The 15,627-nt window shown below is 46.7% G+C and overlaps 1 protein-coding gene across 1 annotated transcript in view; it reads right to left on the reverse strand.

The window, feature by feature from the left end:
- DNAJC11 (DnaJ heat shock protein family (Hsp40) member C11) overlaps positions 1 to 15,627 on the reverse strand; it is a 57,098-nt gene that overhangs the window by 21,454 nt on the left and 20,017 nt on the right. The window contains exon 4 of the mRNA XM_035120202.2: positions 12,557 to 12,658. Within this exon, the coding sequence (XP_034976093.2) occupies positions 12,557 to 12,658 (102 nt within the window). The remainder of the gene's footprint in view (positions 1 to 12,556; positions 12,659 to 15,627) is intronic.

Genomic DNA, 15,627 nt, shown 5'->3' on the forward strand with positions numbered 1-15,627 from the left:
AGATATCTCATTAATCTCTCATTGGCCAAAGAATTGTCCAGCATGGCTTTGACTTTGCAGAGTTAACATAGATTATTATTTGTTTTAACCCAAGCTCGACCTCACACTGTTTGATTATATTCAAAGGCCATCAAGGAGGGTGGCTGCTTTTTGCCCAGTATTTCTGGGCGCAATAGATGGCTGCTTGTTGCTCCTCAGAGAAAAAGCACAAATTCTCCAGGACTGAACAACCTTCACCAACAAATCTGAACGAAAGCATAAAAAGTCCCGCCGATCTCATTCTACCAGCTCCTCTGGGACAAGTAGGAAATAACCCGGTGGCAGGCTATTTTGTAAGCCCTGCTTTATTTGCTTGCCTTCCTCCACAAGGATGCCTTTTGCCAGCTACAGGCTGGGCAAACCCATCTACTCTAAGGGAGGTGCAGCACTGAGCAAACCGGTGAGGTCACTTGTCAGAGCCCATGCCGCACTGGCAAGGGAATCTGGCTTAAATGGAAGGAGTTGGTGGGTGGGGGTCAGAATAGCAGATGGTAGGTGGTTAAATATAGCACCCGGAAGATGAGAACACACCTCCTGTCACTGTATGAGACACGGTGGGGGGGGGGGTGCTGGCTCTTGCTAGCCACTCCAAATAGAGCAAACTCAAAATTGGGGGTTCGGGAAGAAACATGGGGGGATGAGAGAGGGTGGTGGTGGTGAGGAGGTTATGGACCAGCAATAGGGAAACAAACCATGAAAGATAACTAGCCTGGCATAGCTCCTGCAGAATACTATGGAACGCTGAAGTGCCAACCTGAAGAAAGACAAGTGCAGGTATAGTTACCTGGAGCTATATTTAAAAAAACCAGGTCACCAGAGTGCCAAACACTGTTTTGAGATGCATTTCCTTTAACCTATCTCTTGAACCATGAGTGCACATAGGATTCAGAATCCCTCTGGTTCAGAATCTAAAGGACTCCAGAAAGACTTGGAACTGGTGTCTCGTTTTACGGGTTGCTGGAGACTGAAAAATGCCAGCACAAGAACTACAACCTTCGCAAGCAAGTAAAGCAATTTATTACACCAAAGGAAGGAGATCATTCCAGGGTGGCAAATGGCGAGGCGTCCTTTTTGTTGCTGAAGGGGGAAGACGCCCAGATACTTTCAAGCAATGTAATGTATGCAGTAAATGGGCTTCTCATGCCCTGGACATCTCTCAAGCTAAACAACCGTTCGATTGGAATACATGCACTACAGCAAAGAGGCTGCCTTTAGCACATTAGAAAAGCTGGCTTCCGAAGTATAAAGTTGTCCAGCGCAGCAGGTCTGGGGTAGTCAGGAGGAAGGTGGGCATCTTGCCATTTGGCTTGGTGAATGATCTCTCTTCAGGTGTTCTGGCAGCCATGGGCTCTATACTTCCCCAGCCTCAAGAAAGCCAGAAAGCACATCCCATGACCATCAAAGGCATTTTCCAGAGACACAGGCTTTGAGATCATAACCCAAAGGGAAGGTCTTTACTGTGATCAGTGTCCCACCCATCGAAAAACCAAACAGTAAATATTTTCAAATAAGACTGCTTGCTATGGTTTTCAGAAGTTTTGTTCTATCTAATGACAATTTCTTTAAAAAATAAACCTGTTTACAAAGAACACAGATTTCAAACATGAAACAACTGGTTTCTACGTTTTCTCTCCCTCTGTAGAATACAAGATGACAGTCAAGCAACCCAGACAAGCCCTGGCTAGGGATAAAGTGGAAGGCCACGGACCAGGCTAATCGTGGAGGAAAGTCAAGAAAGAACCAGACAGCTAGCGCTGAAACACAGGCAGAGAGGGGGACAGTCTTTGCTCCAAGGTCACAGACGTACAGCGGAGACATGCTGGAGAGAGGCGGCAGCGGCAGCAGTGGCTGGGTTGGTGGAGGAAAAATCAAAGCAGAAAGAAAGCAGCCCTAAATTAAACACATTATTCCTCAAGGGCCAAGAGCAGCGTAATTATGAACAGAGTGATAAAATTGAAGGACCCTAAGCTTAAGCAACAGTGACTCCACGCCAGGTTTAGCCATATGGTCTAAATTAAAAGCAAAATTAAGTATCTCCATAGGTGAAATATTATCAGAATAGGCAAGGGGTTCCCAAACTGTGGTTTGTGAATCACCAAGGGGTCCATCCAGGTGGCCTGTGGCATGTATGTGGATGTGTGGGGTGAAGACAGGTGGTGCGATATTCATCACATTAAATATCCATATTGATTTTTAACTGTATTTTCATTGCTTCTTTTATTTCTTACAGTGCATGTTATTGTGCTACCATGTGAATTCTATGAAATACAATAAAATGCAACATATAATAAACAAAATAAGAAATAAAAATACACCTAAATACTGTACAGCATTTAGCACAGCACATTGTAATCAATGCAGCAGGCAGAAGACATTAAGTGGACTGCTTGACAATGTTCAGGAGGAGGTTTGTGGGGGGCAATAGCAGGGTGAAGCTTGGGGGACTCCTGGAATAAGCTAAACCCAGGAAGCAGAGGGAGCTGTCTAAGTTAGCTGCACTTACATCCCAATGACTAACTTCTACCACTGATTCCAACGGGGGCTTAATCTGCGTTCCAGCGTCTAATTATACTAGGAGGAACCTGTTTGGAACATAGGATGCTGTCACATTCTATCACCCTTCAGAATGACCAGTCAACAGGTCTTGGGGCAATGCAATGCATAGGAACATAGGATGTTGCCTTACACTGAGTCAGACGACTGGCCCACCTAGATAGCTCAGCTGGTTAGAGCATGGTGCTGAAAACGTAAAGGTTTCAGGTTCGATCCCTGTATGGGACTGCATATTCCTGCATTACAGGAGTTGGGCTGCATAATCCTCAGAGTTCCTTCCAACTCTATGATTCTATGGATCAGTACAGTGGTACCTCGGGTTAAGAACTTAATTTGTTCTGGAGGTCCGTTCTTAACCTGAAACTGTTCTTAACCTGAGGTACCACTTTAGTTAATGGGGCCTCCCGCTGCTGCCGTGCCACCGCCGCATGATTTCTGTTCTCATCCTGAAGCAAAGTTCTCAACCCAAGGTACTATTTCTGGGTTAGCGGAGTCTGTAACCTGAAGTGTCTGTAACCCGAGGTACCAATGTATTGTCTATTGTAGACAGGCTTGAGAGATCTAGTGTGTTTCACCCGGTACAAAAGATAAATATCTTTCAGAGCCCAGGAATTTATTTTGAGTTCCAAAACTAAACAGAGCTCACAAGTTTTACTCTCCTGGAAACTGTCCCCCTTACTTTTTTTATTTTCTTTTGTTAGAGTTTCCTGAAGTTAGTTTTGTTGGTACTGCTGAACAACTGAGAATCAGAAATCCTTGCTGATTTACATCACAGTACCCAGATATCCACCAGTAGATCCTGATCCATCTTCTGGCCACCCCTGATCTATACTGACTGGCAGCTGTTCTCCAGCGGTTCAGGCAGAAGTCCCTCCCAGCCCTTCCTGGAGAAGGCAGGGATTGAATTTGGGACCTTTCTTATGCAAAACCTTGTGCTTTGCTCCTGAGCCATGGCCCTTGGATCACAACTGGTCCGAAGGATCATCCCCCCTGTATTGCCCAAAATACACAAGAGAATTTCTACCATGGCTAAAGGCAAGTTCGCACATGTGTGTTGATCATTTGATGATTGCCAAAATTGGGGGGGGGGCTGATGCCTTGCCTGAGAGAATGGGCTGCCTTGCATTGCCTCCTACCATTTCAAAAGCACTGCTTTTCAAGAGTCGGTTCACACATCCAGTAGAGAGTCATCCAGCGACAAAAGGAGCCTGCCTCAACTAGCAGAACAGAACCCACGGCTGCAACTCAGAGAGAGGCTGAAAAGCATGCAAAGGTACACACAATTAATTTCTGTAGGACAGAGCCTGATGGAGTGCAGCCAGCAAGCAACACCAGAGAGGCGCCTCTGGGAAACTTAATTCAGAAGAAGAACATCTTTCTGCTAAACTAAATCCACCATTCATGGCAAAGGTGATATGAGAAAGGCAGGTCAGGGCATATTTTTCACACCGATATAGAACAAGGTCACTGTGCAATCTTCTGCCGCTTCGAGGTGGCAGTCGAAGACGTGCTTTCAGAACCCCTGGGCCAACCTTTCCGTGTGCACCCTGCAATCTTATTTTAGAATTCTCTCTTTTGGGAAATATAGCTCTGCTCGTCACAACTCCCCTTTCATTTGCACCAGCCTGAAACTGAGAATGTGCGGTGTTACCCAAGACGGGTCCTGGCACACGAGGAGGAGAGAGAGGCTGTGCTTGCATCCAGAATATAACACGGGCTGCCGACGGCACACCACTGAGCATAACTATGTTCACAGAAGCATGGAGTGGAAATAAACAAGGTTGCAATAGGCGCCTTTTTGCCAAGTGGAGATGCTCACAGCTGTGCAACCACAATGAGCTGTGTGCAAGTGTTAGAGGCTTTCAGAACCTCATGAGATTTTCGGCAACAGCAGCTCTAGGGAAAAGGAGGAGGACACAGTCCAATGCTCAGATGACACCCTCAGCCACTTTGTGGCATTTCAAGAAGAAACAATTTGAGCTACTGATGCAAATGGGGCCAGAGAGCGTGAAACTAAACGCATGTACTCTGTTGTTGCTCTCCTCTTCTCATTTTAAATGCCAGGCATGGAAGCATATGTTCTGAAGAAGGCCAAATGAACTAAAAACTCAAACAAGCGGCCACACAATCTCTTGATCATCAGGGCATGGGAGGCAATCTGCAACTCATCCCAGATATTTAACAATTATGGTGTTTTGCTTTTCTTTTGCTCTTGCACTTCATTTATGCTGTGGTCCACCTCCCACCTGAGAACGCATATGGTGGCCCTCAGGAGGTCCCCAGGTGCCTTCCCGTTTAGATGCTGACTAGACTCAGAACAGCTGGGCTTCCATGCTGCTCCTGCTGCATCTTCAGGCCATGTTCTAATAAAAAGAGCTACCAGCAACCAGTGCTTCACAAAGACCATATTTTGAACTGAGACCTGCAGCTTTGGCTGTGACCCACCTTTGGCTCCAACCCATTCCTGAATTTCAGGAGGTTGGACTAGATAACCCTTTGGGTCCCTTCCAACTCTAATTCCATGATTCCCACTAGAGCAGTATTTGGTGTTCTCCAGATGTTGCTGGAGTCCAGCTACTATAATCCCTTACCACTCACAGGGGTTGATGGGAGTTGTAGTCCAAACAGCACCAGGAGGACTCCAGGTTTATATCTGGCACACTCCTATTTCCATGTACTGGGGTGGGGGTGGGGGTGCAATATCCTGTGACCTCACGGTATTTCACCAGCTGAGATGGAGCTGCCCTACAGCTGGTAAAAGTAATAATTGCAAAAACGACTAGTTTCCTCCCCCATAGCCTGCCCCTCCAAAGGCACCACCTCAGCTCATCCCTTAGCAAAGTTGTTCCGCTTCTGCACATGGCTGCTACCTGCAGCCCACAAAAACTGCTCTGGGAAACCCCCACCTACAGTCATCAAGCCAAATGGAGAACAGGCACAAACCACTGGACAGTCTGCAAGCCCCCTGCCTTCTCAGATGCTGGCTGTGATGCTCCTGCTCCTGCAAAGGGAGGCAGAAGTACCCTTCCTCTCATATGCTGGAATTACCATTCTACTCACAGCAGGTCACTGACATCCTCCAACGCTCCAGCGCAGTGTCTTGAAACAGAGAAAGAAAAAGAAAGAAAAAACACACAACCAGACAACTTGCAGCCTGCCAAGCTGCCCGCATCTGCTTATTGCTCCCTATTTCTGGTTAGAAATGCTTACTTATTTGAAGCCCATTTTATAGAACTAATAAACCGTCGGAAATTTTAAAATAACTCGCGTTCTTGTATGAAACGATCACAGCTGTGCTACCTAATTCCACAGGACGCTGCCTGGAGAGACATTTCCATAGAATGCCAATAAGCAATTGCTGTAAACACCCAGATGGCTGATTTTTATCACCGGATGCAGAGGCTTCGGCTCACAATGCGGCTCTCCTCTTTATCGCTCAACAGCCGCGGCAAAACGCAGCCGCCTCCTCACTGGAAATGTCAGGCTCCTGAAGTCAAGGGGAAGGAGTGCAGGGTGACAAGTGCCGCCCCTCACTTGCTTACCTACCCTCTTCCCTGGGCTGTCCTCTCCCTACAAATTCACATGACCCAGTCCCAGGGATAATGCAAATTACAAAACATCTAGGTTTTCATGTGCCATGACCCTATGTATGTGTAAACTGATGCATAGGGTGAACAAGATGATCCTTGTGGGATCCTTTCAACTTTACAATTCTGTGATTCTATGTACACATGCAAGAGACAGCAGGAGCAGGAAAGAGTGCACACGGCTGAAAAGAAAAACTAAACAGGCCAAGATGGGTCCCTTTTGCCAATGCACTGAACTCTTTGTTGCCATTCCAGACATACAGGGCTTACACAATGGAGATGCAGGGACAGGATAACATCTCTGCCTTTGTGCACAGAACACCAGGGCCCTGAGAGCTTTCTGACATCAAACCTCAAGCTTAAGATGCATGCTCTACTATCCACCTCACCCCACCCGCAAATCTCCATGAAATGGGTTCAAAGTAGGCGTGAAGGAGAGGCAACTGACCTCAGACAAAGCAGGATGATACACAAGGAGTCACTTCCAAGAGACACCCCCACCTCCATGTCCATTTTAATATGTAATTTAGAAACATGGAAAGTGAGTAGAATGTTTGGTTGAGGCAAGGAAGCCGGGACTTCACTGCACCTGCCTGTCTGCTTCATCCTGCCCTCCCTCCCTCACACAAACTCTTGTCTTTCAGCTTCCACTCATCTCCATAGCCTCAGATGGCCAACTCTCATATCCCAAGAGGAGGTGTATTTGGTGGAGTGCACTGGGACCACTTCCCCCTCAAAACAACAACAACAACCACCACCACCACCACCACCACCACCACCACCACAAGTGGTTAGTCTCCATTAAATAGTTGGTAAGGTACTATGCCATTTTGGAGCATTTATAACCAGGCATAGTACTAAAGGCAAAAACACACAATTACACGTCACATCCATATATTATGAGGATTACTGTTTAACAGGCTTATACGCCGCTTTTTGTCAGAAGTGGCATCAAAGCAGTTTTAAAAATAAAAATAAATAAATAATATTACAAATCACATAATACAGTTAAGATAACAGTGAAATATCAGCAGCACCCATATCAAGAATAAAACCACAGTATTAAGCCACACATGTGACCTGTACATGGCTGCTTCCTGAACCCCCCCCCCACTTCACAAAACAGCCTGTACGCAAGAAAAAGGGAGGAATCCACCCAGCGTGGCAGTTCCGCGGCTGCGTTCCTTTCAATTGTTCTCGTGCCTCCTCGGCAGAGCCTGGTGGATTGCTCCCTTAACAGTTTTAATTTAATTTTCCAGCGATAACACTGTTGGAGCAGAAGAGAGAAAGGCTGCCATAAAAGAAAAGAATTAAATTATATACTGTAAAACGGTTTGCATCCCCGGGGAGCGAGCAGGGAACAAACAGTTGTTCGGAAGAAAGAGAGATGTCGATAGATAAACCTTTGTATTCTTAGAGCGAGTAGCCTCTCATTATCATCACTGTGCTGTGGACACAGGAAGGGAAAAAAATATTTAAACCTGGGCTTTGAGGAAGGTCTGGAGGCCATGAGGCAGTCCATTGGGGCTGATGGAAGCACTGGTGGCAGTGGCAGCTGATGGGATTCCCAGTCCAAAACCATCTGGAAGGCACCAGGCTGATGATGGCCAATATCAGCTTTGCCCACATCAGCCAAAATACAGCTTGGTGTTAAGAGGACAAGCCTCTGGTTCACAGAGACATCATCTACCTTCATCTACTTCTACTACCTACGTCCTGGTTTGATCAAACCACCGTTTCTTGCTACATCTGAAACATTTTTTTGAAACTGTCCTCCAAACCAGAATGCAAACCGTGGTTTGAAGCTGGCTGGGCCACCTTGCTCAGGAGGCAAGCACAAATCTTGCTTGATGGTGAAGGTGGAATGTGCAGCTAGAGTCTGATCGTACCAGAAAGCAGCAGAAGTTGAACACTCATGAAGAGGAGGGGAGGGGAAGGGCATGCTCATGGGGCTTTCCCCCAAAGCACCATGGTTTGGCTGAACCGAACCATTGCTTTGGTTAAATGTTTGGTTGCCTTCTGATGCTGACCTCAGCAGAGGCAAGACAAGAGGTACCCTGGACAGCTCCTTGAGTTCTGCATGAGAGCAGAGCTCCAGCTGCAGTTAATTCTCAACTTGCAGCTCTGTTCCTCCTTCACTTAGAGCAGGCATCCCCAAACTCGGCCCTCCAGATGTTTTGGGGCTACAATTCCCATCATCCCTGACCACTGGTCCTGTTAGCTAGGGATGATGGGAGTTTAGTACCAAAATATCTGGAGGGCAGAGTTTGGGGATGCCTGACTTAGAGGTACTCTTTGCTGAAAGGGCACCAGTCTCTCTCTTCCAGTGGTTATTTACTCCAGTAGAGGGGAGACTCTAGTTGCATGGAGCCTTCTGAGGTGGACTGCTCTGAGTCAGAGGTGGGCAATGTGACGTCCTTGAGTCAGAGGTGTACTGGCTCCTTGGGCTCTCCTTGCCCACCTCTAGCATGACACAAGCAGAGCCTGGCAAGTTCTTAGTTGGAACAGCACCTAGAAAACTCAGCATCATATCCCCACCTCTAATTGTGCAACGAGTCAGACAGGAAGATGAAAGCGCAGCTACCCCATGCTGGGCTAGGTGACAAAGGTATTTTGGGATATGTTTTATTTTTGGAGTCAGGGGGGGGAATAAAACACCGAGCTGTTTCTTTGTTGGAATTGCTTGGAACCTGAGACAAGTAAGGCCCCTTGCTCTCTACAAACCCTGGAACCCCAAGACATGGCCTGGGACTCATGCACTAGTGCAGCCCATCAAAGGTGCCTTCTATTTAGTTGCAGAGTTAAAACCAGACACTTGCAGAGCACACCACCTGGTGAATTAGATGCCCTCAGGCCTTTCACCCTTCTACAATTCCACATAAGAGTTTAAGAATATGATGAATGTGGGAAAGTAAGGAGTTTTCAGCTACCTGGGAATCTCAGCTTTTATCGTAAGGAAAGGAAATTACAAAGACAGCTTGGGAAACAAGGGAGAACTGCATGCTAAAACCTCAAAAGCCAGTGGAGCAGAGGCCAAAGGTGGTCCCCAGGGATTCCAGCCAAGACCTCATTGCTTCTGCACACAAACTAGCAGAAACCAATATGCAAAATTAAGTGGCGTGATTTATGTGGGTCACAGAATCCAAAATTTGGGGTCAACAGCACACATGTTACTTTTTGTTTGTTTGAATAATGTTTACCCATCTTCAACACCCAAGGGAGAGAGAGCACAAGGAGGAAAAGAAAAAACAAGGATATGTTGCAGTGTCCAAAATCACAGAGTCACTGCCAGCACCTGCCTGCTCCATGGTTCAGAATGCCAGGGGGGAAAGGGCACGTGTGTGACACAGGCAAAAATGCACTTCAGATCCTTTGGGGCAGGGATCATCCAGGAAAAGGGAAACCATGTGTGGGTCCCAATACTAACAGTTGCCTTGCAGTTTACCCAAATACGATGGTCCCAGCATTAGCTTTTTCTCCTCCTCTGACTGGCAGTGGGCATCTTTACCAGACTTGCTACCCAGAGCCATCTAGCCCAAGCCCTTCTGCATCCAAAGCATGTGTCCTACAACTGAATTATGACTGCCGCGCCCCCCCCCCAAGGACAGGGTACCTTTTCAAGGATGCCAACTCCCAATCAAGGAGTGCTGTCTTACTCTATTTACAGAAGAGAAGGTGTGCTCATTCATATTGGCCAGAAACAAATGCTCCCTGCATGTGATTTATACCACTAGAGAGGGGTGGGGCTAGAGGTAAAAGGACAAGCATATCCAGCTCAGCCAAGGATGAAGAAAAGTTGTCAAAAACAGTAGGGCAAGAATTCCTCTGCAAAGGTTCCACCTCCATCAGCCAAACCCAGGGTAGATCTGACGACCCTACCATCAGTCTTGATGCCGGATTCCTTAGGCCCAAAAGGAAATGGCCTTTAGGCTGCCCTAGAATCCAGACAGCCTCTTGGCACTGCAAGGTCTGGGTGCTAAGATAAGGCATATCTGTTCTATTGGACAGCAACAATGGAGCAGGTTTGGAAGTGCTTTTAAGTACCTAATGGGGAAAACAACCCAACACATCATTTTAGTGTGCACAAAAACAATGCGCAAGAAGTTCATAACCAATTCACCACACCAAAACTGGAGTTTAAAAAAATAAAAATAAAAGAGCAGAACGCTTACGACAATGATGGATATAAAGCACCAGCTGTTCAGGGGGGAAGAGGGGGGCAGATAATGAAAAGGAAAGGAAAGCCACATCTGAAAGACACTTTTTATTTGGGCAAGCTTTTAGCCGCAGGGAATCCGCATTGGTGTTGTGTTATTTCAGCTGTGTGTTTATATCTGCAATATATTTGGCATTTTATACAACTGTTATCTTTTAGGATGCTGTACAATGCTCTGACTTGAAGATACGACCAAATATGAACATAAAAATACATTCCATAGTTTGAGAGAAGACTTTGAAGAGAGGAAATGCCGCTGTGTTCATCAGCCCTAGCTGACTTCACCCGCCTGAGAAAGCTCAGGAATCTCTGCACCATGCCACTGTCCAAAGCATGTGACAATTGTTTAAAAAGCCAGGCAGTTACTGATCTGTAGCTCATCTTGATCCAAGGAGGGTCAAGGTAAAGCTCAGCCCAGGGGCTTTAGAAGTTTAGAGATGTTTGGCACCAATTTGAGTCTTAATGCTGGAGCAGTTCAAGACACGTTAGTGCACCTAGACGCTGCAACTAATTGCGAGCACAGCTGGGAGGCTAGATAAAGGAATCTGGGCCTTGAAACAAGGGCATATCAGGGTTTGAGACTAGATCTGGCTCAGTGAACCATTGTGGGCCTGGGAGCCTGACTCTCTGCTCTTCCTTGGGCAACATAGGAGTTTCTTCATGTGTGCTGTGTGCCACGATCCAGCTCATGCCACTGGACTTGGAAGTCCTGAACTGAAAGCTGCATGCCCCCCGCCATCTCAATACGTAGTTCCAACCATGACCCTACATACCACAAGGACTGGGGTGATGGGGATGCAAGCCCCAGCTCTGTACCACACCCACACCACTACTGTCTATTCTAATTGGCAGCAGCCCTCCAGAGGTCTGGTGTGCTCTGCTGAAGATGCTAAGGAATGAATTTGGGGCTTCTGGCATGGAAAGCAGGTCCTCCGTCACCAAGCTAGGTGCCATCCAAGATCCAAATAAGCCAGTATGCCAAGAGACTGGGCGCACTGGCCCAAGGGATGCAACTGCAGCTCTGCAGCATGTGACTAGGGGCTGCATTTGATCCGGGGCAGAGGGAAGAGCAAGAAGATTGGCAGGTGGCTGTAAGTAGGAGTTTTACAAACCAACACTGCACCTACACAAATCCATGGCACACCTGGGAAAGGGTCTCCCTGCATTGCTGCTTCTGGCTGACATTTGGACAGCTTTAAAACACACAAGCCTGAAACACGAAAGTGCCTGGGTTTATTGGTTCTTGAGCTGGGAGCAGTTTCATCGATGACGGCTGTTTGCCTGAGAGCATGATTAAGTTATTTCGAAAACAGGCCCTCGCTGTGCCTCTGGAGAGATTCCAAAGTTTCTGCACTTGTTTTGAAATTTTGAGTTGCTGCTGGAAGGTTCCTGTGACTTGGCACGGCTGGGTACTTCTCCTGCTTCGACACCTCCTAGCTCAACTTGGGGGGCATCCTGGGCTGCAGCAGGCAGTGGAGAATGGTGATCCAAGAACCGTGAGGTTTCACTCAAAAGCTCTCAATGCACATGCATCATTCTGTCCTCCACCCTTAATACCCAACCATTCCTGTCTGTGGCCTCTATGCTTCCAGCTCTGCCCCTCTTCATACAGTTCTGGCTCCTACACCTGGAACTCCGCCCCTCAACACCTAACTGCATGGTGTGATCCCCCATCTCACAGTCTCAAAACCTACATTGTATGTAACTTAACCTTGAAATTTGATTTGATTTGAACCTTTTTTGTTGTTGTTGTCTAATTGCTTCATCCTTATCCCCAACCAAAAATGCATTGGCTTACTCACATTTAAACCTTCGTGCTCCCAACCCTCCCTTCCCAACCCAACCCTTTTCCTTTGCTTCTGGACACTTACTAGAAAGCAGGCATGTGGTGCTACTTGGGGAGGAATACGAAGGCCACATTGCAGTGTCAGGAGGCAGCATTCACATCATGACGGTTGCGCTTCTCCAGGACCAAGTGTGTGCCCTTCTGGAAGCCTCATCTCACATTTCATGCATTTCTCCATTAAGGAAGTACAATAACGATGACCACAACATCAACCTAGACACACACACACGCACACACGCACACACAGACAGGCTCCCAGCACCTGCTATCTCATGAACACTTCCTCCATGCCAAGAGGGCACTCTAGCCTTTTACCTTGGGGTTAGTCCGCTGCTGAAGCCTCCTCTCTTCCCTCTCTCTCTGCAAACGCTCAAATTCCTCCCTGATCTCAGCAGGTGTCCTCCTCCTTTCCACCACCTGCGGGAGAGGGAATCAAGCATTTAGAGGTTATTTGGCAGCAGGACAGCCAGCAAACAAACAAACGAACAACTGTGGGGCGTTTAATCAGAGATGCAACTGGAAACGCTCAAGGGCTTTTAATTCTCTATAGACGGGCAGGCTCAGAAGGGCTTTCTGTTTCCTTTCTTCACGCTGCAACATTCTCTCTCTTTCTGTGTTGTTCCCTCCTAGACAAAGGCACAGAGCTTTTATTGTTTTATTTAGAGTTACCAGTTACACTCCTGGCACCTGACTTTGTAAAAACGAATGCATGCAATATGAGACCCTGGCAACCCTAGCAGGGAGCCCACACAAAACATGACGTCCCTTGAACTGAAAGTGTACCAGCATAATATAACAAAACAAGGAGTGTCATTCCAAAGAGAGACAACTGCTCAGTGCAGGATATGCCAGGCACCCAAATAAATGAATTTCAAGCAGTAAGTTGAGGTTCTTTAGTTTCCCGAGAATCCATCTTACACCACAACTTTGTGTGTGTGTGTGTGTGTGTGTGTGTGTGTGTGTGTGTGTGTGTCTTTCAGCCCATAAATGGCAAAGCAGGCACAAATTACAATAATGGCAGCACACCAGTGCATTCAAACATGAGGTTACTTTGCTGAAGCTCAGCAGGTTTGGATCCAGCCAGTTCCTGGATGGGAAACCACCACATGTCCCCAAATGCACCACCCCATGTTCCACCATGGAAGGAAGGTGGGGTGTAAATGTAAGTGAATCTAAGGCCAGCAGCACAAGGCCAATTTCACAGGCACCAGGGTTTTTGCACTTGTGGTAACAATCTTCACTTTTTATAGAGTATTTTAAATAACTCAGTGGCAGAGCATCTGCTTTGCATGCAGAATGTCCCAGGTTTAACCCCTAGCATCTGCAGGTAGGGCTGAGGGGAAAACCCTGCCTGAAACTCTGGAGAGCTGCTGCTAGTTGGTGTAGACAATACTGAGCTACATATACATACTGTCTAAGGCAGTTTCTGGTGTTCAAAGTGCTTCATCTACATTTTCTCAGGAATCTGTACAACCCCACAAGTGACATCAATACTATCTTCCCCCATATTGCAAATGTGGCATGCCTGCGGCTGCTGCTGGTAGTAGGGCTTGTCTAAAGGGACTAAGTGAGTTCATGGCAAAGTTTAAATTTGAAGCGGTGACTTCTGGGCTCAGTCTTTGGGTTGTATCCAAGGCTAGCCCTACAGAGAGTAGGCCCATTGTAGACAACTAAGCTTAGGTCCATTAATTTCAATGCCCTACTCTGAGTAGAATTTGGTTGGATACAACCCTTAGTCACTACACAAGAGTAATTCTCCAAACATGTACCTATAAGACTGCCTAACCTAGCTGTTTCTTAAGACAGCTGTTTCTTAAGGCGGCAACCAAGACCACAACAGCTTTATTTGACAGGTGGAGATTTGCCTTTCCTAAGGAAGGCGCTGCATTCTGAGTGCCATGGAAATGTAATTTCCCCCAGAACAGAAACATTTCCTTCACTGCAGAGGCCCCAACTCTGAGCACAGGTTGTAGCAGAAAGTTTAAGAGGCCTGAGTTTGGGGAAGAAATCACATTCACTCTCCCTACCCCCCCAATACCAGGTTCTAAAACTATTTGATGGAAACGAGGGGATTAAATCAGCTGAGTCTAGCAAGGCCAGAAGGGGTGAGATTTGTTGTGGAGAATCCAAACCGCTTAACCTCTGCAAACCTGAATTAATGACTTTAAATTACTTTATCTCTGACATTCCTTGTGGCAGGAGGAAGCAAAAAAATGGCTCCAAGGGTCTCCATTCACTCAATTTCTAGGCATCAGATTATAGAGCAAGTTGCGCATTCCAAACACATCTGACAGGGCTAACTGCAAGGTCAAGAACACCTGCCCCTTGGCATCCCAATGAGGCCAGCAAGAGCTTGATCTGTCTTCTGTGTTCACTGCAGTGGTTTTACTGGATACTTTTTAAAAACAGGTTTTCGATTTGTTCTTATTTGTTACATGTTGTATCTGTTCTCAAAAAGTGGCTTTTTCACCTCTCAGACACCATGTGAGCTAAGCAAGCCTGGGAGGGAGGTTTGCTATTAGACAAACAGACACAACCTGGGTTATCTGCACACAAACCAGGGGCCACATCCTTTGTCTATCATCACCATTGTTTACTGCCTCAACAGCTAGGCATAGATTCAAGTCTGTCCACTAGCTTACAATCTAAACGGCAACAGACTGGGAGCGGGGGCTGTTAGTATGCTACTGAAAACTAGCGAGGGGAAAATGCCAGATTAAAATTGCAAGTTTTTAAAGGGTGAGGAAATGTAAAGACAACTTAACAAAGCTTTGAAACTGTTACATGCAATATTTAAGAAACACTTCCAGCATTCTGAGTGTGGCTATTTTTGCTGCTGCTACTGTGCTGTCATTTTATGATAAATCATATTATCACTGTAGCATTCTTTTTGGTGTATTATTGTTGCAATTTCCCCCCATGCATACGTATTCTCTATTCTGGGACCTTGAGGTGAAGGGTAGATTGCAAATGCTTCAAATAAAATGGAAGGATAAATAGAATTCTATGGAAATAATAAGACCCAGAATTCGCTCCCACAATATGCAGTGCTAGCTGCAAACATGGATGCTCTTAAAAGGGGGTTGGACAAATCTGTGGAGGATAAGGACTAGATGGGCCCTTGGCCTGATTCAGCAGCAAAGCTCTTCTTAGGTTCTCATGACATTTCCTGCTCATTGTTCAGGTGGTATCGCCACCCAAGTTTTGTTCCAGCAACTACATTCCCTTCTCTTCACGCCTTCACTTTAAGCTCCTTTTATGTACTTTCCAGTGTCTCCACATCTAATGCTCGTCTAGAGCAGGGGTTCCCAGACTACGGCCCGGGGGCCACATATGGCCCCCGAGGCTCTTTTATGCAGCCCCTGGGGACCCCCGCCGCCCGCTCT

The sequence above is a fragment of the Zootoca vivipara genome, chromosome 6 (assembly GCF_963506605.1).
Source record: "Zootoca vivipara chromosome 6, rZooViv1.1, whole genome shotgun sequence".
Lineage (NCBI taxonomy): Eukaryota > Metazoa > Chordata > Lepidosauria > Squamata > Lacertidae > Zootoca > Zootoca vivipara.